Source organism: Branchiostoma floridae, chromosome 6, assembly GCF_000003815.2.
Source record: "Branchiostoma floridae strain S238N-H82 chromosome 6, Bfl_VNyyK, whole genome shotgun sequence".
Classification (NCBI taxonomy): Eukaryota; Metazoa; Chordata; class Leptocardii; order Amphioxiformes; family Branchiostomatidae; genus Branchiostoma; species Branchiostoma floridae.
Window position 1 is genome coordinate 14,069,175 of NC_049984.1, and position 25,560 is coordinate 14,094,734.

At 40.6% G+C, this 25,560-nt stretch overlaps 1 protein-coding gene across 1 annotated transcript; it reads left to right on the top strand.

The window, feature by feature from the left end:
* The first annotated feature begins 79 nt into the window (after positions 1–79).
* On the top strand, positions 80–24,106 carry LOC118417751. Its single transcript, XM_035823452.1, has 29 exons — positions 80–1,370; positions 2,405–2,591; positions 2,970–3,122; positions 3,507–3,695; positions 4,133–4,267; positions 4,919–5,065; positions 5,560–5,751; positions 6,187–6,315; positions 11,594–11,854; positions 12,869–13,024; positions 13,235–13,387; positions 13,878–14,037; positions 14,453–14,649; positions 15,000–15,124; positions 15,469–15,598; positions 15,941–16,158; positions 16,686–16,799; positions 17,294–17,420; positions 17,623–17,745; positions 18,150–18,331; positions 18,636–18,764; positions 19,065–19,254; positions 19,796–19,989; positions 20,244–20,549; positions 20,879–21,517; positions 21,670–21,786; positions 22,162–22,321; positions 22,859–22,976; positions 23,162–24,106. Exons 1-29 carry the CDS (start codon positions 91–93, stop codon positions 23,323–23,325), a joined length of 6,375 nt encoding a protein of 2,124 aa, XP_035679345.1. The 5' UTR covers positions 80–90; the 3' UTR covers positions 23,326–24,106.
* The last annotated feature ends 1,454 nt before the right edge of the window (positions 24,107–25,560 follow it).

Here is a 25,560-nt window from a genome sequence, read left to right on the forward strand (position 1 = left end):
GTCTTATGTATGATATATAATAGGTTGGCTAAATATTTTCCATCTCTTACAGTTCAGACAACCCCTGAGATTGTGAGGTCTCTTTCTCCAATGGCAAACGTCCCCAGCTGTCCCCAGCAGGGCGTGTGTCCCCTACCTCCCCCCCCACCTCTGTCACCAGCCCCTAGTGAAGAGTCTTCTCCGCCCAGCGGACTAGCAGCCATGCTGGGTCTGAGTCCATTGAAGGTGACTGAGCCAGTTAAAGCCATCCCAGCTGCCAACACACAACATCAAGTAGATAGAAAAGCAGAACAAGAAGATAGTACAGGAAACAACAGTAGCAGTGCTTTACCAGTTTCTGGTGCTGCTGCGGAACTGTCCAGATTAATATTGAAGTCTCCAGCTGAGAAGAATGGAGAGATTCTAAAGCAGCAGATATCTGTAGGGCATTCAAGGCAGAGTTCTTCTGTGACAACAGGCCCTTCTGTGAGGGCAAAAGAATCTGGGTACAGTTTGCAGCGCAGACAAGGGATGGCAAATGGTGCAGGAACCCTTAAAGAACCTTCACTTAAGCCTGCTGGCAAGAACCTGAGTCCTAGAAGGATGCTCAAGGCAGCCCGTACTTTGCAGCCAAGCTCTGGACGTATCATAGGGAATGGTTGTATTGCTGTGAATCCCGAGTGTTTGAAAGGTAGCAGTCGTCAGGAATCTTCGTGGATTCCCGGTGCAATGAATGACAAATCTCTACAGCCAGTGGTAAGACAGCAGGAGGTCAGAAACAGGCGAAGTTTTCCACCAGATCAGATAAAATCCACTGGACATGAGGGGATCCCAGGAAGTTCCCGATCTGTAGAGAGTAGGCTGAATGCAGCATATTCACAGACGTCGACATTGGGGAAGGAGTGGACACAACTTGTGGATAAAACAAGACCTGTGAGGCAGAGATCATTGTCACCCATTCCTGTTAACGTTGGTACTGTTGGTGGTAATGCAAAAAGTCCTCCCATGCTTGGAAGTAGGGACTTATCAGCAAGTCCTAGAGTATCTCCAGGAAGGACCTCAGCAGCCAGTGATGCCACAAGTAGCCATGCAGTACATACTGCCCACAGAACCAGTGCTGGTATGTCAGGAAGTGATATGCAAAGCACAGGGCTGACTCAAACTGCAGTTTTGGGGAATTCTGCTGGAAGGAATGACATCTCTGGTAGCAAGGCTGATAGCTCAGGTGGTGCAGCAAAGAGTGATGCAAAATCTGAAGGAAGTAGTATATCTGGTGCTGATGGATCCATCTCTGGAGGAGGTGATGAAATGGTGACTCCATCTGTACATACAGGCTACACACCAGCGAGGCTGCCCCGGATCAACCTACATGGGAACCCACTCAGGGATAGGTAGAAGCCATAGTCTGTGTTGATGTTCTAACTTCACCTTGTTAAAAGCTGAGAAAAGCCATCACATACTAATCGTTATATATCCTAGACATGAAACATACCTTAATGTTATGTGATGCTTGTTTTTTTTACACTAAACAGTATTTCACCCGTAAGGTTATGAATATCACTGTAACAACACATGAAAATATTTAGTTGCTAAAGTCAACCAAGACGTCTACACGTTGTTGCTTAGTGTAGTGTATCAGAGCCTGGCACCGTTTGTGTCTTTTGTACATTTTGGCAAATGTAAGCCAATTGTTGCATCCTGTACAAATTTGTTGCATTTACAGACAATGTAGTTATATTGTGCCCTCATTTTCTTCAAAGAAATACAAATTTGTACAAAGTGTTTGTTGTTCATGTTTGTCTCTGAAGTGTTCTAACACTGTGATGTTACTGTTATACATGTTTGATATTAACACTAACAGATCAGAAGAGTTCAAGACCCACATCTGTTTTGAGTTGTCAATGATATAGCCTCACCTTTAGATCTAATAGTAATAAAGCACCACTAACACATATTCAGTAATAGTCATCACATGCTCAGTTGTGCACCATGCATAGTACTCCAACCTTCGTACCCACCTACCTGAATTAGAACACCACATGTATCCACTTCATTGTCGAAAACAAAGCAATATAGACTGTAGACGCCATAAATGACACATTTGCCAGTGCAGAATATGGGCTGTGTGTCTGCTGAATGGAGAAAGATTAGTGTCTGTTGTAATGTCTTAAGTGTCTGCTCTGTACACAGACAAGTACATGCTCTTAAAGTTTCACCCCGGAGCTGTCTTGAATATTTCCTTTAACTTTTCTTTATTTAAGAGTCTTGTGCTGTAGCTGATGATCTCTGCCACTTTATATAGTTTCATTGCTATTTCTTTGCCACTCCATCTAGTTTCAGAGCTGTTTAAAGCTTTTTAGCCATTTGTTCCTTGGACATATCTTTTTTTTTCAAGCAGCAATCAACTTCTTCCCTCTTCTCCCAGCCTTTTCCCTTCACTTTCCTCTGGCTCGGGCGACCTCTCTACAACAGAGCCCTCCGCAAGTGAGGGAGAGGAGTCTCCTGTTCGCAGGAGAAACAAGGTTCCCAGTATCGGGGAGAGGCTGCTGCAGGGGCTGATGCCTCAGAAATGGGAAGAGCCCAGCAGAACACAGGCCCAGTTCACCAGCCATGTAAGTTGTTAGGAAGGCACTACACAGAATGTCCTGTACTTGCACATATCAAGTTTGAAACATTTGATAAAAGTTATAACAGTTGTTTGGTGGGCTGTCTCCAGGACCCCTCCCTCCGTCTCAGGACAGAAATTTGCTTGTTGGGCTGGATATAAATTTCACCATGTTAAAATATCTGAGCTACACGACATGAAATGTATAAAAATGTATTTTGCTAGCTTAGAATGACAACAACAAAGATCAACAACATTGGCACAATAACAAGAAGTTGGAAAAAATTTGAAGCTGGAGAGAAAAATTTAAATCTCTGATAAACCTGTAATTCAGCTAAGACAGTAATAGACCAATGGCATTTTACTCATGTCACAATGTCCACAGCCCCCCTCTGGGAGTGGGAGACCCTGGTCACTTGCCGGCCATCAGATGTCTGCAGTTGGTCAGTACGGGGATGGTGTGGCAGTGAAGGGGGACATTCCACCCAAACCCTACACCATGTTGGAGAAGACACCTTTCCCAGACTTTATACAACAGGTAGAAATAATGGAATGTACCACTTCTTTGTGTTACTAAGTCAATGGTATGATGACTATACCAGGCCAAAGGCATAATTGATGACAATGAATAAACTACCTAATTACCTATAAGAAAGATAGTAACATATCTTTGAAGTATTGCACTTTCTCTCATTGTCCTTGCACGATCAGTGAATATCAACGCAATGTACGTCTTTGTAGCATACCTGACATTTTTTGTTTTATTAAAAACATTACATTTCAGAAGCATTGGATGGAGAGAGGTCACATACAAATGTAGCATGACATTCTTTTTCTAGTAGTAGTACCGACATATCATTAAAGCAGTAGATGCGTTTACTCATGTTCCATTTCTTTTCTTTTTTTCTCCTTGTGTCATTAGTACCTGATTTCCCAGGACTTCCCTGCACCCAGCAAGGTGCAAGCCTATTGCTGGCCAGCCATCATGAGGGGGCGTGACCTTGTTGCCATGGCACCAGCAAAGATGGGCAAAACCTTGGCTTACCTACTACCCTTGATGACTCAGCTTGCACAGACCGCTGGGATGGAAGGATTGCCAGAGGGGAATGGGGTAAGGGGATTTGAAAAAAAATTAAATTCAAAAGTCTCTTCCAGATGATATTGTGGAGGAATTTGTACATCCATGGCTTCATCAGCTTTCAAGATAAAACAAATCTGTTGTCCTCCTCGTGCAAAGATTTTGTAGTATTTTTCTTTGCAGGAAGCTTGAACTGAATGTTAACTGGCACCGCCGTGTTAAATTACTGAAAGACCCAACTTTTCTGTAATATGCATTGTATGATCATGTGGAGTTCAAAACTCTTGTCAGGGTAGTTAACTAGGATTCATCATCATCATCTTTGCCACATGTAATGCGGATTTAAACTGTTTGAGATTGGGTCTGGTTTATCATTGGATTAAGTGTGAAATAACTTGTGAAAAATCAATAGTAATAAGTTTTAAGGAATAAGTTTTACTGTTAAACTGTAATGTTGACAATTGTTTCAGCCGAGGTCCATCATCCTGTGTCCCTACTGGAACACTGCACGCTATGTGTATGACCAGTGCTGGAACTACATCGCGGATCGGAAGTCTACCAAGGTGCTGCTCATCTTTGGAGCTGGGGCTGAGGATGACCAAATGGTACATAAATGTAATGTGGTTTTAAGATAATTTTAGGGACACTTTGTGATGTTTTGTATTCTTTGTTGATATATTAACGTGACATAAAAAAATACTGGCAAGTATTTTGGTGTTTTAAGAACTGTAATTTTTGTTAATTGAGGACCTCCTATATGCATGTACCCCAATAAAAAAACTCTGCCTTGAAAGAAGTTGTTCTGATAATGATGCATATATAGAATACAACACGGTGTATTCTGTATCACTCTTGGTACCAGAGGCTAGAGGGTGACTAAACCCACTGTAGGGCTGGGACCAAGAGTAAATACAGAATAGACCATGTTGTATTTTATTTATGCTATACCCACCCCCAAGGAAACACAGGTTTCCATGCGAAATGCACCAGAAAATTGTAACAACAGTGATTCCAAAGTCCAAATCAGGTGTTAAAAATTTTGGACAGTGTCGCATGCAAAGTGCAGTTGATTTATTTTATAAAAGCCTGTGTGAAATAAGTAGAACCCATGTGATATAGCAAGTTATCACCCTGTCTGGAACACTTGTATGGAACGTTATCACGGCCCAGGTATAACGAAAAAGGGTATGAATGTACGTGTTGAAGTACAATGGTGTGTGCCACATTAAACTGTAATATCTATTCTTGCACGTCAGATTCCCCTGATCAATGGGTGTGACCTGCTGATAGCCACGCCCCGCTGTCTGCTGAGGATGTTAGAGAAGGGGTACACCAACCTGGACAGGCTGTGTCAGCTGGTGGTGGACGATGCTGACACTCTGACGGAAGTCTACACAGACGAGGTAGTTAGATATCCTGGAGACTCTCAAAGATGTCTTAGATATGGATGTTTTTCATCTACATGTGTGTTGTACGAATACTGATATGGATATATGTAATATGCAAGTCCACATCAATTCAATTAGTGGTTTGTCTGACCCAATGACCTATTTATCTTTTTGGTGTATTTCTTTGTCTGTGGTTCGCAGTATTTGATAGAAATTCTCTTTAGTATCTTTATGTCATGTGCTACTAGCAAGAAAATTGTTGAAGGCATCATTATGGATGCTGACTTTTGCTAACTGAAGGATCTTCATGTACCTATGATAGGTACCGGTAATCCTCCTTTTTGTGTGCAAGCTTGAAGCAGGGTAAAGTGGCCTATTGACTGATTTTAACTTCTCATGAATAAACAAAGGTTCAAATATAACCTAAGAATAAGACTATCCAATTGAGTTAGTGTTGACAACTGAGGATGTTTGTTGCTAAGGATTTGTTGCTCTACATGATGTTGTAGATTAAGTCCTTGATGAGGCTGTATGGTAAAGTCATTGCTGACCAGCCTGACCGCAGCGCACCCAGACAGATCGTACTGATGGCCAGACAGTGGACAGCAGGGATCGAGTCCTTCCACAGAGCCTACATGACTCAGCCTCTCCTGGTCTTCACCAGTAAGGTGGAGGAAGCTGTGTACAGTAAGGTCAAGCAGGTGGGTTGCCTATGTGCACACCAAATCTTGAAATATTTGTGGTCTGTTAATTAAACATCTCTGTAGTTGTTGCCCTTACCTCTCCATCACCTTCCCCCTATTATTTTGAAGTGTGAGCAAAACTGTAGCCTCTACCAGCAGGCTCTGTTGGCTCAGTATGGGTCACATACTGACTCCCTGATATGGCTGGCAGACTCCCTTAGCACACTTTCCCCTCTATTTGTCCAATTTCTACTATTTGACCAGCATTCCACAGAGCCTGGTAGAGGCTAGCAAAAATGAAGAATTTACAATATGTCAAATTTTTAAGAATGTAACAAATTGTACCTACAGTTCTCAGCTTTTTATGCTCTATTTGAGTATATAAGATAACAGAACTTTTTGCACTGGTACTCTGGCATGAAGGAAACTTGTTTCTTGTTTGTTCCTGTCCAGTTTGTGTTGGTGGTTCCGTCTACTTTGCGGTACACCCAGCTCCTGAGCTTGCTGGACCAGTGTGAGGGGGCAGGACACAAGATTGTGGTGTTTGTTGGGTCTGATACAGAAGCTGAAGATGTCACACAGGTAGGAAATGGATACCGGTACAAGTGTTTTATTCAAAGCCTGAGTTTGCTGCTTTCAGCTCCAATAATGGTACAGTCTCTATTGTTTTGCTACATAGACACCTGTTCTTTATAATACTGGGGTGCCTCAGAAATGACATGTGCTTGAGATGGTTATTTTAAAAGAAGAAATATAGCTTTTGAGAGTATGCATTTGAATGAACACAAATGAAACACTGACATATAGTTTCATTTCTGTATTTAAGACACAGTAACAATAGTTCCTTTTTACTGCATGAAATTGGCATGAAGTTTCACTTCCCTAAGGATAGACCAAGGAGGATTGTGGAGTGGGGTGAGAGTTTTCATGATGTAATTTTTATGTTTTCTATACAGTCATTTTGTTTCTTGTGGCCATCAGCACTTTTCGTCATTCTCACACTTTCTTTTCATTCTTTTCTCTTCAACAATTCGTTTTTCATTCTTCTACTTTAAACAATCACCTCTACCACCACCCCTATCATAGAATCCTTATGGTCTAACCACAACTTAGAGTGCTTTACATTCATAGCTGTTGGTGTAGAAGGGGTTGGTAATGAATGATTTATGGATGACAAACTTCATGATAGGTAAGTTAGAGTTGTACATTGTACCATTACATCTTGTTACATGCGATAAGACCTGGCTAAGCGTTTTTATTAACAGTCACAGCACTGTACTGGCTTAAGTAATTGGTAAATATTCCTATTTTCAAGGACGTAAATACATTTGTTAACAACAACACAGGGGCAACCTAACCATGGCAATATTTTTTTACAGTGCTAGTGTTGTTTTAACTTTGTAACTTGGCAAGTGAAGACTTAGATACTCAAAACAAAGCCCATGTAACATCAGTTCTAACTGCATTAGACTTTTGTTGATGAGGAATGGTTCAGCAGCAGGTCTTTGTACTCAGCTCCATTGGGTTGAGACATAAGTTTTCCTTTGTTTGTCATGGTCAGTACTTCATGTAGCGTACCATCAGTGGTTTCTAATTCATCTTGCACACCACCATCAACAGCAGACCTTAAGTTTGAGATCAAAAACAAATCATGGTTTTATTGCTTTGATGGTCAAGAAATCTACAAAATGCTTACATGAATGCACAGTATATTAGTACATTACTGGTATATGTATGTTAAAACTGTTACCTTGTACTTTGCAGTTGAATATAGAGCCAATATGGGCAGCATTTTCTCCCTAGCTGTGATGTTTATCTGCTGTAGTAATTGAATGTTTGATTTCACTTTGTTGTTCAGTTCTTTTTTTTTTATAGACCTTATCAGTATGGGTTGTTCATATTATGCAATGACAGGGTGATGTAACATTTCCCTGTCTTTACCTTGAAGTTATTGAGGAGATGATCACCATGGCTACCGCTGCTAAGACCGCAACCAGTCCAATCACTGCAACCACAATGCCAGCAATAGTCCCTGAGTGTAATGTACCTGTGGTGTGATAACTTAATATGTTTACTTCTATATAAAAGCTAGAACTAGCATTTCATAATGTAGTTGTTTGATATGTAATAATTTATGGTACATATATGCTGTTTTCACTAGCGGTGACCATTAGAAACATGTAAGATTAAGGCAGAAAGAGGTTTGTTTTCCATACGAGTCTGTGGTATGCAGGTAGAAATATGATCAACATATATCCTACTTTCTTTTGAGGGTTTAGGGAAGGAGGGCTTTGATGCATGGAAGTTTTTGTTGGGAGTCACAACAGAAGATGGGGATTCCCTTTCTGAAAGGAAAAGTCCATTTGTAAACATTCCGGAATGTATGTTGCTCCCAATTATCTATTGTAGCATCCTTTAACCACCCCCCCCCCCCCCCCTCTGGAAAGACTTTTATCCTACCTTCATTTGATGGATTATCCAAGGGGGTCCTTGATGTAAAGAAGATGTTTTTGTTGTCTGGAGTCACAATAGAAGAAGTGGATTTCCTCTCTGAAAGGAAAAGTACAAATTTTGTAAATATTTACTGAATATATCTTGCTACCAATCATCTATTGTATGTTAGCAGGACTCTGTGTCTGTGAATCGTACATCGCTTAAGCCTGTTCGCATGGAATGATAAGAATACATAATTGTGAGTCTCAGATCATAAATCTTACAGGTATGCTCCCTGTGGCCATGATAATCTAAATCATACATATACTAGTATTTAGATTGTGGAGTAATGTACATGTACATGACCTCTGTATTAAGCTTGGGCATATGTTTTTAATGCTGCATTGGCTTACATGTCAAAGAAAAGTTATAGTCACTAGTAAGGTTCCAAACCTAAACATGAAGCAGTAGCCCTATGTTTTGAGAGGGCACCTCAATAGCATGTACATTTGATATTGGTTTATCTTTGTTGCTTAGTACACATTTCAACCATACCCCTAGTAACAGTGATGTTGAAGTTGCATCTCACTCCCAGGTGATAGAGTGGTGGGGGTGATAGATGTATCAGGAACCTGAAAGGGCCATTTGCCCAGTGGCTGATGTTGGTGATGGTCAAGATGATGTCTAGTTCTCCAGGTCTTACTCTCTCTTCCCTCACACTGACATCAGGGAAATCCAAGTAGCTGGCATTGGCACCACCCATGCCTTCAGAGGAAGAAATTTTTGAGAAAGTCTTGTCTTCAACTTAGTTCAAGTGCAACATTTTACATGTCATGTGCATACCTTGCACAAACCAGTGGGTTTAAATCTGAATGTACATGATTTCAGCATGCAAAGACTTTTGAAAAATGTTAGGATTGAGGGTAACAGAAACTTTAAGACAATATATGTTCTACATACCACCATTTTCATAGAAGGAAATGATCTTGAAATCTCCTTCCTTTTGAGCTGGTGTCTGCCCAAATAGTTGGACAGTATATGATGAGTGATCATCTGGCACTCCAGTGGCTTTGGCGACAATAGAGAGGCTGGCACCGTCATGAACCGTCTGGTTTGGAGGACATTTGTCGAAAACAATAGATCCTATAAAACAGAATCATGCTTAACTTACTAGTATTGAATATGCTGTTGCTCATTAAGTGCTTACAATTACAACATATACATTTCAAACACGTAATGTCAGGCCCTTTGTGTAAATACTACTAAGTTCTGTGACTGGGTTTTAAAACATTTAAGATTTTTTTAAAAGATACTTTACACTTTTCTACAGTGTATAAAAGAGGTCATTGACATGAGGCTTTGGTGTCAAGTATGACCAGCCTAGAAACATACACTTGACTAGTTTGATACCCTGACATGTTCTTATACAAGTCTGATTGATTAGTATAGATAGTGACAGATATGTATAGTACACATTGCTCATGGATTGAATACTTACCATTGATACCTCTTTTATGGGGATGCAAGAAAAGTTTAACAGAACTGGTATTAGTTGGTTAAAGAATCTTTCATTTGAAATTTGATCATTTGCATTCGGACTGTCTTCATGCCATGCATAAGAAAAATATAGGCAAAACCATCATAATTATCATCATCATCATCATCATATATTATAAAATGATATAATGTAAATTACCATTTTTGTCAATTGCTCCACTTCTTAAGATGCTCAATTTTATGTTATGTATATGGTGAAAATATCAAGATTCTTACCTTTTGCATATGGCAGCAGACAGGTCACAAGGATTCCCCAAAACTGCACCATGATAACCATCAAGCTTTCTGTGAAAAGAGGATTCTTTGTGTCAATGTATTTTATGCAAAGAAAAGTTGATTTTAGGCCAAAGCAATTTAACTTGTTCTTTTAAAGATAATGCTGGGCCAGACCCTGAAAACAGAGTAAAAGGTCTGTCCCTTGGCACACTCATGTCGTTTTGGTCACAACAAAGTCAGCTGCAAAGTCCCTGCCTTTTTTTCGTGTTTTGGCTGCCTGTTTTGTCCCATACTCAGCAAATGAAAAGCATATTCTGGCCACTTCTTATGCCTCTGTGAGTGCTCTGTCGGAGACAAGCCCAGTCAGGCTCAGGCTATGTTTCAGGCTACCTGTACATTACAAATTAACTTATTGTGTACACAGCTTTTCATGCATGAATAGATGACCTTCTCTGTTTGAATAGCTTCCGTCACTAACAACACACATACCTTTTGTGCCATTCTATTTTTACACCACAAGTTAAAGGCCACTCACCTGAAACTGCGAATGAACCGGAAATAGCCGTAGGCCTTTATTGCGCCTGCGTCCACATCTGCGCATTGCATGACGGTTGTTGAGTTTAATGCCACATGAAAAGACATTTTTCCTTGATTCTTCAGATTAACAGAACAAAAATGAAATATCAAGTTAAAAATTTATGCAGACCAAAAGCTCTTCCTAGTGGCACAGAGACAGAAAGTTTTTTCAATGTGGTGTAGTTCCTTCACAGTCTGCTAGGTGGTGCTTATTTCTGAAAATTTGGTGTTGGTTCGTTTGTGTGACTGTAGACATTGTGCATAAATTTTATAGTTTTGGCATGTAGGTATAGATGATGGTATCATGCTCTTATTGTACAAATTATGACATCATTTGCATAACGTAATTTGCATATTTAAAGCAACAAGAAAATAGTACAATGCACTAATGATTGTAATAATATATTCATTAATTTTGTAGGTTAGAGATGAATGTCATTAGATGTAGATTAAGGAATGACTGAGTGCCTGCAAAATTACAGCTTTAAGATTTGTTATTTGTACTATGCAGATTGCTGATGGATATTTTGAACCCTCAAGAGATCGATACTCAAATTTAGCAGAATTGCCATTTAAAAATTTTGCAAATGAAGAGTAAAGACTAAAAGTTATATTAAGCGTGAAAATAAAAGTCCTAGGTGGCACTGCAATAAACTGGAGCTGAAGTGGAGTGAATTAGTGGGTATTGTGAGAAATAAATTTAACTTTCTACAATATGATAAATGAATGCACGATTGAGAAGTAGGGCTTTATTGGACAGTAGGGGACAAGACTAAAGCGAAAGAGAGCTAGGATGGATTTTGTGTAAAATGTATTTTTTCCCTCGATTACAATCACATTTTGGTTCAAAAGAAAGGTCTCTTTTGCATAAGGAATGTTTTGAGAGCTAACAGGTGTTGCAAGAATCCTTAAGACGGCAAAATTGTTGAAGCTAAACAAAATTTCACGACCATTCCCACCACCACAGAAACACAATCCTTCTTTATCTGTGCAGATATGCATTTGCCTTCAGGTGAGAACTTCTGCATTTTCTTAAGAGATTTAGTTAATGACAGTGAATTATTTTTCTGTGTTTCAGCTCCTCAAGAGCTATAGCCACTCTACGCTGTATGCTCATACGGACCTCCATCAGTATGAGATAGACAAAGTGAAGAAAGAATGGTCGACACACCACAGCCGAGGCTCCCAGCCTGTCCTGGTCATGACAGACACAGTCATACAGGACCTGCACATCAGGGACGCCACCTGTGTCATACACTACAGCTTCGCACTCTCTCCGCTCAAGTTCAGCGCACGGCTGGGATGTATGTCTCACAGCTTCAACAAGGATGCTACCAAGGTTTGCGATTCAGATCTTAGGCCTTCACTGAGTTGTAATGACATGTATTTCAGCAACTCAAAGTTGACTAAAGATGAAATCAGTCATGACGTATGGTAGGCATGTATTGTTGTCTGGGTGTGATGTAATTTTGTTTGATGTCATTTTCCCACTTCTCTGTCAGTAATGCTTTTTGACGACGCCTCAGGGGAGTCGTCAAGTGGTATATTTTGCATTCAGTCTGCAAAAATTCTAGGAATTGCACAGGCATTTCCACAGGAATGCAGTATGCTGGGTATGCAAGCCCTCCCCCCCAAATCTGTTCCAGATGTATCTCTGGTATGCAATGGTGGAATGTAGGTCACACTTGCTCCCTGGAGGAATTTGTCCTTTGAAACTAGACAGGGAACTCTGCACAATGGATCACGTTGTCTTGGTTGTTGTGTTATGTTATGAAGGATACATTTTCTTTTCTAGAGCTTGTTCAAGCCATACGCCACAGGCAGACAGGAAATACTTCTGTAGTGCTCAGCTTTAGGTTTAGGTCACTGGCAGACCATTGTGCTGTACCGGGGATAGTACATTTCTGCTGGCTGTAGGTTTATGTTACATGTGGGCTAGTATTTTGTGCCAGGGATAGTGCGACAGGGAAGTTCCAGTCTATTTCTGATTTGAGCTGTATTGTTGTACCCTCAATCGTCGTCATGGCAATAATACATTTTTATTGCCAGTCTTGTTTGTAGTTATTTCTTTCTACAAACAGCTTTACTTAATGTATAGACAGTTATGCTGTTGTAAATATGACTTGTTCAGGAGAAGACGAATGGAGACACAGGCTGTGTGTCTAATAATCTCTCTTTCTACGAACAGCTTTAATAAATATATACATGACAATCATCATGGATTTTTTGCAATGCCCTTTGTACAATATACACTGTACCTGTTGTGGACATGACTTGTCCAGGAGAGGAAGAGTGGAGACACAGAAATGCATGTCTAACATAATACTGACCCCTTCTCTATTATGTTGCACAGGAGAAGAAGAAAAGCCCAGGCTGTGTTTCGTATATCCTGGTGACGGAGACCTGTACCACGTTCCCCGTGGGCCTGCAGGAGATCGTGACCCTGTTGAGGAGGTCAGGAGGTCATGTGTTGCAGGAGCTGTTGGACATGTGCAACAAGGCCTGGCTGGTGGGTAAAAGGGTTCACTAAGTCATTTTCACAGTTGATGATGATGACAAAAATAATTGTTCCTTAACTATTAACCTAAAAAGATATGCTTCAACATTTTTTTATTACTTTGACAGTGTATCCTCTTGTAATTCTTTCAATCTGGTCTGTCCCTTTAATTAACACTTATTCTATTCTAAAGAATGTGGATTCCTATGATGTTTGACTCAGGCTAAGCAGGTTGGGAGAGTGGACAACAGTTTCTGCCATGCTATGAAGGCATTTGGCCACTGTGCTGAGCAGGCCAGGTGTAAGGCCAGACATGTTGTACTACCAGAGGTGGACCAGCCAGGGGAAGGGATGCCTACTGTAGGATATGTGAAGGTGAGAAACCTACTTGTGAACAGAAAATAAAATTTCTGTTACTGGGGATGTTTTGTCATCTGTACAGTAATGCTCGTAGGTAGCCTGATCTTATCCTTCCAAGTGACTGCTGGCTCAATACTTTCACTGAGTACCAGTAACCCAGCCAGCGAAAGTATTGAGCAAGCAGTCACTTATCATTTGGTCAGGGTAGCTAGTAGGATGTAGTGAGATTAACACCCAATATTACTGCTGAAGTGAAATTGAAGAGATTAGTTGGCGTATACTTGACATTCTTGTATAGCTTTTAACACAGTCTGTTTCATTGATGCACATGTATGGCAGTTAGCATTCCAAAGTAAGAATAGCTATCCTATACACATTTGCATCCAGTCATACAAAAATGCAAGTCATTGTAATGCTCAAACAGTTACCTTTATGTGGTGCCTATTTTGTGTACCTGTAAGTATTTTTTTTTCATGACTGAATGATGAAATTTTTAAATTGTCAGGTCCTGGTGACGCATGTGGTAGATGCCAATTGTTACTATGGACGTATTGTTAAACACTGGGACTGGGACAGGAGGGCGGTACCCAGGGAGAACACGTGTCTGCCTCTTATGGCAGACATAGGGCTGCACTACAGCAGACAGGAGAATAAAGTACCAGTCTGTAAGTACATCTACAGCATGTATAATTCAATGTCCAAAAGTATGTGTATGAGTATGACAAAATTTAGTATGTCTAGATCAGTTGGTAGAAAAAGTAGTAAAGAAGAGGCTTGCCACAAATTGTTGGGAGTTGAAGCCTTTTGCTCATTGTCTTGACAAAATTTGTCTGGTTTGTTTGTTAATAACTTAAAGATTATACGAAAATTGTAGCCAGATTAAATCTCACTTATAGCAGCCTGCTCAACGTTTGGCCTGCCTCCTAGAAGGGGAGGGGCCAGTTACAGCCCTGGACAGCAGAGTTTTTGTTACACAGACTAATTTCTCCCCTCCCCATGTTTTTCAGCTGGGAATGTGCATTGAACTGTAATGATATAAAAAGAGAAACAATAATGACAAATGATATTCTCCTTCCCCAGTGACAGCCCAGGTAGGTGACATGTGTGCTGTACGGGACATGCAGAACACGTTCCACAGGGTCCGGGTCACCAAGATCACAGCTACTGACTTCACCAGCAGGGCCAGGGTCTTCTATGTAGATGAGGGGAAGACAGAGGAACTGGAGGTTACAAAACTCCTGGTACTACCAGAACACTTGGCAACAGTACCAGCACAGGTACAGTACACGAATGTGTGTGTGTTTGTATGTCTTTGTATGCATCTGTGCGTGTGTGTGTTTGTGTGTCTCTCTCTGTCAATCCCTTTGTGTTTGTGTGTGTATGTTAGTGTGTGTGTATGTGTGTGTGTGTGTGTGTGCGTATGCATATGTGTCCTTTGCATGGCCATTGGTTTATTGGACAAGGTACGCTTTAAATTTAAAATTCTTATTGAAGTATGATATGCAGTACTGTACATGTTGGACATGAATAAACTTAGTCTTATCATAGTCTAAACTTAGTCTAATCTTAGTCATTTATTTCTTTTATATTACCTAAATCTGAATGGTTGTTGCACACATGTCCCCAGGCTGTGGAGGTATTTCTCTGCGGAGTGTGTCCAATTGATCAGGACAAGCAGTGGACAGACAAGGCCTCGGCCTTCACCCATGCACTGGTCAGTAGCAAGGAGCTGGACGGCAGGGTGGCCCTGTGGTCAGTAGAAACAATTACTTAGTAAACTAGTCTTTAAGTCTTAACCTTCTCCTTGCTGTAATAACACTCTGGCTCTTTGAACTGGTTATTCCAGTGCTGGCTCATTGTATTGGTTATTTCAGTGCTGGCTTGTTGTATTATATCAGGCAGCTAGAAGATTAAATCATTCTATGTAATAGTTCATATAGTATGTTCTAAGTCAAGCTTGAAACTTACTTGAACCACAAACATTATACATTTGTCTTACATGTATCTTTGATAGAAGATTTGATGTTGATTGAGTACACAATTGTTGTTACTTGAATGTTAAACAAAAGTTGTAACACCAATCTGTTTTCCCCTAGTTTGGGGCACACCTTGTGGATGGAGTCCTTGGTGGAAAGAAAAGTTTTACCAGGCATCAAAGCTACAACCAATAAACACAACATCAGGAGGGAGCTTGTACATGTATGCCTGGCTGAAAACAACCCAGATGTAGGTGAAATCTTTGCATTTCCTCTTATTCCTAAAACATCTTCCCTCCTTTCAGGATATGTAGTACTGTTTGATATGGTGTTGTATGCATTGGCATTGTCAGATCAGTGACATGTAACGGAATATCTATTTGTTCCTGTAGGAAAGATTGTTCCATTGACCTAGAAAGAGTTATTTGATATACTTATTATAAAAGATGGAGATTTTGATGGAGTAAAGACGTCTCACATAACCTGGGGAGATATCGTGATCAGTTTGTGGATCAAATTGGCATGACAACCCTGTATGATCTTTAAACCCACTGACAAGTATCATAATCCCAACACATTCTTTGATTTCCAGCATGTATCTCTCCTGAGACAAGCCTGTGATGGAAAGATTACCCTCCCTGAGTACAAGCCTCCATCTAAGGCTCCCCCCGCCAAGTCTGGGCTGAAGTACAGCAGAGCCAACCCTCCCCCTACAGCCACCCTGCCAGGGGGTGGGTTTGATGAGGTGTATGTGTCAGCAGTGGAGCATCCTGGGTTGATGTATGTGCAGAGAAAACACTATGCCAGGAAGTGAGTTTTTCAAAGTATCTTACAGCAAATATTTAGATACAATTTGAAAAGAGACACAATGCATGTTTTGTACTCAGCCTGTTTAGAAATAGTCAGCCTATTTAGAAATAGTCAAGACTTGGATTCAAGTAGCCTCTTTTTACAATTATAATGTTTATCACTGACACTGTTCATTGTCACATGTATGTCTCTTATGTATCCCCAATGTACTTGCAGTTAGCTTCTGGGTATGAATATGAACTTAATGCTTGGTACATCAGACATCTTCTGGATCTTTGGTTTGAAAAAGAAGGTCTTTCTATTTTAAGTTTACTCACAGTAACACATCCTATTGTCTATACATTGTGTAAGGTATTGTTTAAAATTTCTTACATGACTTTGTGTAAAATTTGACAAGCATTTGGGAACACTGAATTTGGAGATGATTTACCTGAGATCTTGGTACAGTCACCAGTCTGTTAGATTTTAGATGTTAAGAACTTTTTACTGTCAAGTCTATTCACAACATATTTACTCGTGTGTGTAAGGCTGGAAGTTCTGACAGCAGAAGTCAACAATGAGGAGAAGCTTGCAGCTGCACCTGCGCTGCAGCAGGTAGCACCTGGGCGGCTGTGTGTCGCTGTCTTCCCTCAGGACAACAGGTAACGTTATTCTTTTCAACAGCCACTTTTTTTTTTTAAATCAAACACTGAAACCGCCAGAACACTTTGCAACATTGCCAGATTTCCTGGGGTTTGTTTAAACTTGAAACTGACGGGAAACTCAAACTCAGGCAAGCTACCAGGCCTACTTTGCATAGCAATGCTGATGACCCTGACTGTGCTTACATGCAGCACAGGATCAAACATATGATATCATATGTTATGGGACTAAATGAACACTAGCACCCATTTTCCATATATTCTTTGCTCTAAGAAAATTAATTACTGATTTTCTAAAAACATTTATCTAATGTTTAGTCAATAATGTCCATACCAACTAAGTCCCATAAATTCCAGCTGTTTTCAAGAGTACTTTTTACCATAGTAGTCAGACAATGTGTTTATGATGTCAGCATAAACAACAAATCTATTTGCATGGTAGAACAGAAAAGTTAGAGTGCCTCTCAGACTTGACCTTGATTACCTGCTGACAGATGGTACAGAGCTCGGGTAGAGGAGCTGCAGGGTGACGAGATGTGTGAGGTGTTTTACCTGGACCATGGAGATACAGCTATCATCCCCAGGAGCTCCTTAAAGGAACCATGGAAGGAAGTCATGCAGGTAAGTGTGAAGATTTTAGCTTCTTTGCACCAATCAATGGGATGTACTGAAGCGAGTGTGAAAGAAGGTACAATGTGTATTACATTACAGGTTTGATACTGTTTGTTGTCATAAGTTTCCTGAGATTCCGTGTACTTCCTTTACTCTTACTGTACTTTAGTTGGACACAGAGATGACTGGTACTTTTCCATTTGTACCACAGCTTCCCTTCCAAGCCATCGAGGCCTGCCTAGGCTCTGTCCAGCCCCTGCATGGCCAACAGTGGACAGAGGAGTCCGGTGACGAACTGTGGGACATGGTGTTTGAGAAAATGCTATTTGCTCAGGTAAACTGCACTGTTGATATGTAAAAAAATGCACTTGTTGACAGATCAATCATGATAGCTGGATAAAAACTACAGCTTACAGGGCTTGAAATACCACCTGCATACAGGTTGGTGCAGGTAAAATTTGTGCCCCAGGCATTTTTTTTCATTTCTTTATATCCGCCCCTAGAATTCACAATATTAGTTCACTTTTAGGGAGAATGTTTCATTTTCGCACAGGGGTAATTTGGAACAGTTCAGTGTTGCATGGGAAGGGGTATGGCTAAAATATGCTGTTTTTGCTCTCAAGCAAATGTTGGCCTTTCTAATTACATTTCACTTTTTCTTGTTGTATTTTGGTCAGATATCTTTCATGATTAATTTCATTGATTATGAGGATCTTTGTTGTTTGATTTTTTGTGTAGGTCCTGTCTGTTGGGCCCTCTGAAAACGGGAATGCCAATCGCTACAAACTCGAGCTGTATGACACATCAGCAGAGTATGATATTATCATCAGCCAGGAGATGGTCATGCAAGGTCATGGGGTCATGTCGGGGTCACCAGAGTTTATCAACCTGCTGTTTCCCATGGCAAATGACCCTGCTTGGTTAGTTCTACATGTTTCACATTAACTATTTGTATTACAATAACTATGTTAATTATCTATATCATTTTGTACTAACTTTGTATACCAAAGACTCAATGAAGTCAATGATGTCCCAGAGACTTGGTAGAAATCCAAAGTCCGTGCCTCATGTGGACCAAAATCCACATCTGAAGCTCAAAAGGTCTTCAGTAGAAGTACCTATTAAAGATTTGTTTTACATTAAAACTAAAAAGTACTCTTGCTGCAAGGTTTTGAATTTGCAGTGCAATTCATATCTTTATCTTTATTAACTTGTTTTGTTCAGGCTTGAGTCCCACCCTACCCCTGCAGAGCAGATCAGTCTCCTGTGTGCACAGCTGTGTCAGACTTCTGACCCAGAACACATGGTGGGCCTGGCTAAGCAGATCGACAGCGTTGTCATCAACAACCCTACGTGAGTTCTTCCTGTCTCTGTCACTAGATGGTATGACAGATTTATTTACAGTGAAATGTCAATCTGGACTCATCTTGCCATTGTTGTAAATGATCATCTGTACGTTATTCACCATATCAGTGATAATAAAATGCGACAATAGCCTCTGTTTCTATAGATTTTTTTCACTGGTCATTGAACATGTTAGGGAATACAAATACTCAATTTTATACACAATTTCCTACACAATTTAGTTTTTCCTATTTTGCCACAATCTGAATCTGTATGTACAACTTACGAACACAACTCTTATTGTTTCAGGAAACATGAGACCATGCGAGAGACCAGAGGAGTGAGCTCTGTGTGCCTGATACTGGGGTACTGTATGGAGCCTGCCGTGTTGGAAAACCTGGCGGTCAGTCTGGGGCACATGGTCATCAACAGTCAGGCCAACTGTGAGGAGGTCAGGACCTCTGGTGGACTCAGGACACTCTGTAGACTGCTGAAGAAGGTATGGCTGATGCTGAAGTTTTTTTTGGGGTGTAATTTCAAAGCTTTCATCTCAGAAACATCGCAAAAGCACATCTGAGTAACATGTCCTTGGTGCTGAAGTGCCTTTTGCCGGATTAGTCTTGGATATGGGCTGGTAAAGGCAAGTCTGTCATGATAATGTCATTCTTATAAGTTATGTTTTTTGTGTAACTTATAATACACTATTTGTTGGATGAAAATAGAACACTGCCCTGGTGCTGAATGTCTCAGGACATCATCAGGCATCACCAATTTAATTTGTTGGTTCATGGATTTTCAAAGAATAAAAAAAAACTATCATGAAAACAAAACCCAAGGACCAGGTTTATGCCTTGGTGCACTCAAGTTTATGGAGAAGACATGGTCATATTCAAGTTTTCCTCCCTGCCTGTTGCATTTATGATGTCCGCATGCTATATTCACTATTTTCACTTTCAAAAATCTATAAACCAAGATATTAAATTGGTGTGGCCTCATGCTGTTAAAACATGCATGACGGTTCTTTGGTTTGTGCTTTGCAGGACTATACACCAGAAGTTCAGAAGCAGCTGGTATGGGCCCTGAAACATCTGGCTCTGAATGAGAAGAACAAACAGGCCATAGAGGAGCTGGGTGGGCTGAGAACTCTGTGCCAGCTTCTGGCAGACACTGAGAGCGTGCAGGTCCAGGAGAATGTGTGTCGTTGTCTGGGCAACCTTGTCACTGAAAATAAGAAGTAAGTTATGTGTCTGAGATCACAGCCAAAAAAGAAGTGTTCTGATATGATAGTTCATTATGTTTTTAAGTTCTGTTCAACATATCGCCACTAGCAATGTTTAGAGCAAAGCCCTTTAATTTTTTTTCAGTGCTGATGATTATGCTTTTACAAATTTTCTCGGCATTGTATGTCTATTGGTCATGGCTTTTAGTATGTGATCAAGGACCAGGTTACCTTTGCCCAATAAGAAGTGCCTCCTATCTCCTTGACAGAAACTGCAGTGCAGTTGCAGAGTGCGGAGGCCTGCACACCGTATGCCAACTGGTCAAGGGCTGTGCCAACAACATGGTATTGGAGCATGCCCTACATCTGTTAGGGCAGCTTGCCACACTGTCTGCTAACCGTGCAGCCATCATAGAGGAAGGAGGTGTGGAGATGTTGTGTGAGAGGATACAGAACAGCTGTGGTGACAAGGTTCTGGTGCAGGCTCTCAAGGCACTAAAGGCAGTCATCTTCAGGAGTGAGGAGAATGTAGCTGTCATGGTGGCCAGGAGTGGAGTAAGAGAAGTGATGGAGAGGTGTGTAACATGCTGTGCCTTCTAATGACATTTTAAGGATTTAATTAGGGTTTAATGACATTTTTAGGGTTTAATGACATTTTTAGTTTCTTTTCAGGCAGTCATAAACAAATATGAAAATCAGGAACATTTTCTAAGAGATCCTAGAACTGTCTGGTGGAGATTGTACATTGGGCCAGGTTTTGATAATACAGTGAATATTGTAGTTTTCCATTAATTTTGTATTTTGAGAAAAAGTTGTTGAAGTCTAAACTCAGCCAGGTGTATGTTTTCCATAGTATTCTATCTTTGCAGTATTGAATAGAACAATGTTTGTATCATATATGCAGGTATGCCTCCAGCCACCCGAGTGCAGAGATCAGTAGGCACTGTAATGACCTGCTGTCCAAGTTTGGACTTCCCTCAAAGCCTGTCACTCCTCCTGCAAAACCACCAATCAATCATTTCAATGGTAACCAATCAGGAGTTAATACAAGTAACCTACTCCCCTCCCCTAAGCTGAATTCCAGCCAGTTGGTTTCTGGCATGAACAAACCAAACTTCTTTCATCATTCCAGTCCTGTCCAATCAGGATCAAGCAAGGGCAGGCCAACAGCCTCCAATCTAAATTCCAACCAATCAGCATCTCTCATTAAGAAACCCAGTAGGTCTCCTCAGCTCCCGACTAGGCAAACTACCTCTGGTGTTAACAGTCAAAACTTCTCCCATCCTTCAAATTCAACCAGTCGTAATTCAGCCACTCAGTATCATGATATCAGTACGAGGAAGGCGCAGGTTTTGGCACATCACTGGGAAAGGCACAGGACAAGGAAACCAAATCTGGAGCCTGTTCCAGAAGGGAATGGAGAGGTGCATCTAGATGATGATAATGGTGATGATGATGATGACTATGATGATATGCCACCATTGGAGACAACAGAAGACGAAGAATCCCAGGTATCTACTAATGGTGACCACAAAGTTCCAAGGTGAGATTATGAGATGTACTCATCATCTTTGTTACTGTACTGAAATTTTGTCATCAGCTCAGATACGAGAATGTTAGAGGCAGGCAATCTTCTTGGCAATGATGGAACCTGGTATTATATGATTAACCTTCCCTGTTCCTTCCCATTGACAGCCTTCATCCAAAAGTGCTGTGGTCCCAGCAGAAAGAAACCGTGATGCTGAGTGTACAGCTGCGAGGGCTGGTACAAAAACCAAACGTTACCTTCGTGCCTACAGCTTTACACTTCAGGTAAGGCTTATTCACGTTCAGATCCAAAGCTCAAGGTATACAATATATAGTAATATAGTAACTAGCTGCAGGGTGGAAATGATTTGTGCTTGGTCCAATTGACTCATGAGACTTTTCAGATTTAGAAAGCTGTTGTGAGATTTTAAATATCCACACATAAAAAATGCTTAGGCCATCATTAGGAGACATAAAAGGTAATTGAAACCAAAACAACTTTTATAACATTTGCTCTTAAATGCATCCATGGTATCCTTCTTCCATGTGCCTAACTCCATACCCAATGCAATCCCATAGCAAGCCAAATGGCTACCTTAATAGGTTGAAGGTCAAGTCAAATCTGCACATAGTACTGATGAGTTGTTCCCTCCATCCCAGGACGTTCTTCAGAGGCACAGACTACAAACTGAACCTGGACCTGTACGACAAGGTGGTGCCTGATGGATGCACCTGTCGGCTCACAGGAAGTGATGTCATCCTGACCCTGAGGAAGGAGAAGCCAGGACCATGGCCTCGACTCTCACGAACCAAGGCCAAGGTTAGTAGTATGTTTCCCTTAAAACTTGTGCGTGGAGGTCGTGTTTGTTCTTGTGACAACAGAGAATACATAGTGTATATCTTTTACCTTACGCATCCCCGGCCCCGCCTTGTAATTAGCCATCAAAAGGGTATGTCACCCCGTAAGGGGCGGTATCACCCCGTCGTGTGTAGACATGTGCGAACATGTGTGATCACGTCGACCGATGATGATGATGATGATGATATCTTTTTAGATGTACATGTTCTGTTTTGTTTGAAAAAAAACCACAATGATACACTGTCAGGGACACCTTCTAGATATTTGTACATTGAATCATTATTGATTTTCGTTACAATCTCCAATCTACAACCATTCATGTTCTTTTTACGATGCCATTTCATGGTTGGTTGATGGACATGAAATAACATTGAGACCCCCATTTTATTTCAGTATAAAGTTTGCCAGTCAGAGGTTCTTAAGATTCTTAAAAAATTTCTTGCTCCGTCCCCAGCAATTTACTGAATGGATTCAATTTGATATATTTTTGTTCTGCAGTACCCATGGCTTGGAATAGACTTTGACAGATGGGAAGATGTTCCATCGGACACTGAGTCAGAGTCGGATCCACAACAGGCTAAAAATGTGCCACCACTGGAACAGCACAAACATAAAGGTTAGAGCCAGCTTCCTGACTGTCAAATTATTTAGTAAAATTAATAACTATCTTTGTGTCAGCTTTTTTACATTCTGTCTAGTTGAATGTATTTGCCAACTGTGCCAATTTCGTTGCGCACAATATTTCCTATATTCTTTTTTCTGAATATTGTGTTTGTATGTTGTGTTTTTGCTATGGAACAGAAAGAGGAGGTCTGCCATCAACCATGTGCAACGTGCTCCTGCCAGAAATGGACATGTCGTCAGACACCAACAGTCACCTCCACGACTCAGATCACTTCTCCGACTCGGACGGGGAGGTGGGAGGCTCGGGGTACAAGATCGACCCACGCTTTATTGGGCTCTAGATGAAACACACAGTGTTAGTTTGAAGTCAGTCTTTGACATTGACAGTTAGGCCATACTATATTGTTTCTTTGGTTGTTGAACATTGTAGATAGACATAGACATTTAGAAAGAGTACAGCATATAAAAGCACATGACTTTATCCGTATCGTATTAAGCAGTACACTGCCTCAAAGCGTGACATTCCAGTTTTTTTGTACTGCTGCAAGGACAGGCTGCACTCTCTCAGGGTAATTGGCCTGATCCATTCACACTAGGGTGTACCCCTACCCTCAGCAATATGTATGCTGGCGAAAACAGTCAGGATTAGGGCGAAAACAGTCAGGATTAGAAACTGCTTTTTCTTGTTGGCCGGTCCAAAAAAAACTTGACCTGAAAAAAAATGAGTTGACCAGATTTTGGATCGGCAGGAATTTACGTAGGTTAGCGCTTATCAGTTCAAGAAAATAATAAGATCAAAGTAGTGTAGAGTTTATGGTCATTTCTACCAAGTTTCTACAGTCAAACTTACAGAGTTAACATGAAGACAGGATTATAAATGCAAGTAGGAGTCAGATACTCCATCAAGTTGCTTTGAAATAAATTGAGCCATTGTTTTGAGTATCGCCCATTCACAAGTTTTCACATACAATGAGGTCCAGGTTCAGGTCCAAACCTGGACCTGATCCTCTAGACCTGAGACGTACCTGTACCTGAATTTTCTGTACTGGTACCCACCCCTAGTCAGGATTCGGACTCTCAACCTCCATCTTTGGAGGCAGGGTTGCTCCACTCTTGCTTTGATGAAGTATGCTGGGTGAAAAAGTTGAATCTGAAACTTGGTGTATCAATATGTACATACTTTCTCCTATGTTTTCATGTTGTTTTTTGCAGTACGGCATTGTATTTCTAAATTGGATTTCCAGTATCATAAGTCAGTATAGCTAAAGGTTAGCTACTGTGCATAGTGCTGATGTATCTACAGGTGTTTATTTGCCACAAGATGTTGGCAATTTCTCAGAGTCCATCAGGACTGCAAATTGTTCTTGAGCAGTTCAGATATGTACAGTTGGGTCAGAGTTATCAGAGTTAATGTAATGACATTCCAAATTGTCACTTGCTGGAGACGAATCTAAACAAGAGTCATTGTTGCATTTTTCATTTAATCAATATACTGTGATCCATTTTCTATTATGAAGGTCCAGACATATATCTGATGAAAAAAGAGGCATTTGGGGCTGTAGTCATGTTTCCCAACTTGATACAGCAAGGGAGATACGTTGTCTCCTTGTTTTTGTCTCCTATTAATTGAAAATGAAGGATCTACCATACTCTTTTGTTACTCAGTGGGTAGGACTAAAACAGACCTCAGGTACATGTTTTGATTTTTTTTCATGTAAGAGGGTCTGAGAAACATCAAGTTAAACTGTTGAGGCATTGAAGTCAAAACCGCATGGTGGAATCCTGAAGATACTATAAAGTAATCTATTTTTTAACTCAAGGTACTTAAGTTTGTTGCATGAGGGGGAATAAGGTTATTATGGTGATTTAATTTCATGGTTGAAACAATTCTGTAGTACAGTATTGATGCCACATTTTTGTGGTACTAGAAGTTCACTGCAAGAAGTATGAAACTAAAACCACTACAAACATTGTAAGATTTACAGTTAGTGAGGAATAATGAGGACTATTGAATATCATTGCAGCCATTGTAAGCTGCTCTCCAGGGACTAGATTTAGCTGGTGTGTTATGCCGAAGAGCGGTTATACCTACTCTCCAAGCAGAGGTTAGGCTACGGCTGTTTTTTTAGTCGTTTTTATCGGGCTTTCTACTTTGTCATTTTTCTTGTACGCCAGCCAAACGATACAGCAAGATACAAGACAAAATAGAAAGGCCGATAAAAACGACTAAAAAAAAAGTTTAAAAAACAGCCGGAGTCTAACCTCTGCTTAGAGAGTAGGTTATACCAGCCATATAGATACAGATACTGATACCGACACCAGTTGGCAGAATGACTTTTCTCCTGTATTCCCTGAAACGTTATGTTGTTCAGTAGACCAATGTTCTGTCTCCTTAGGGTAGTTGATGGTTAGTTATTAAGAGGCAGTTTACTGCAGGAAGGTGCAGTCAGGTGCACATTGTGCTGCACAAGAGATTGTAGTTTCATTCATCAGAACAGATGGTTGTAGCATGAAAGGATATTTTGCTTCAGTTGCAACAGAAGAGAGACTTGATTTTCTTTGAAACCTATATTCAA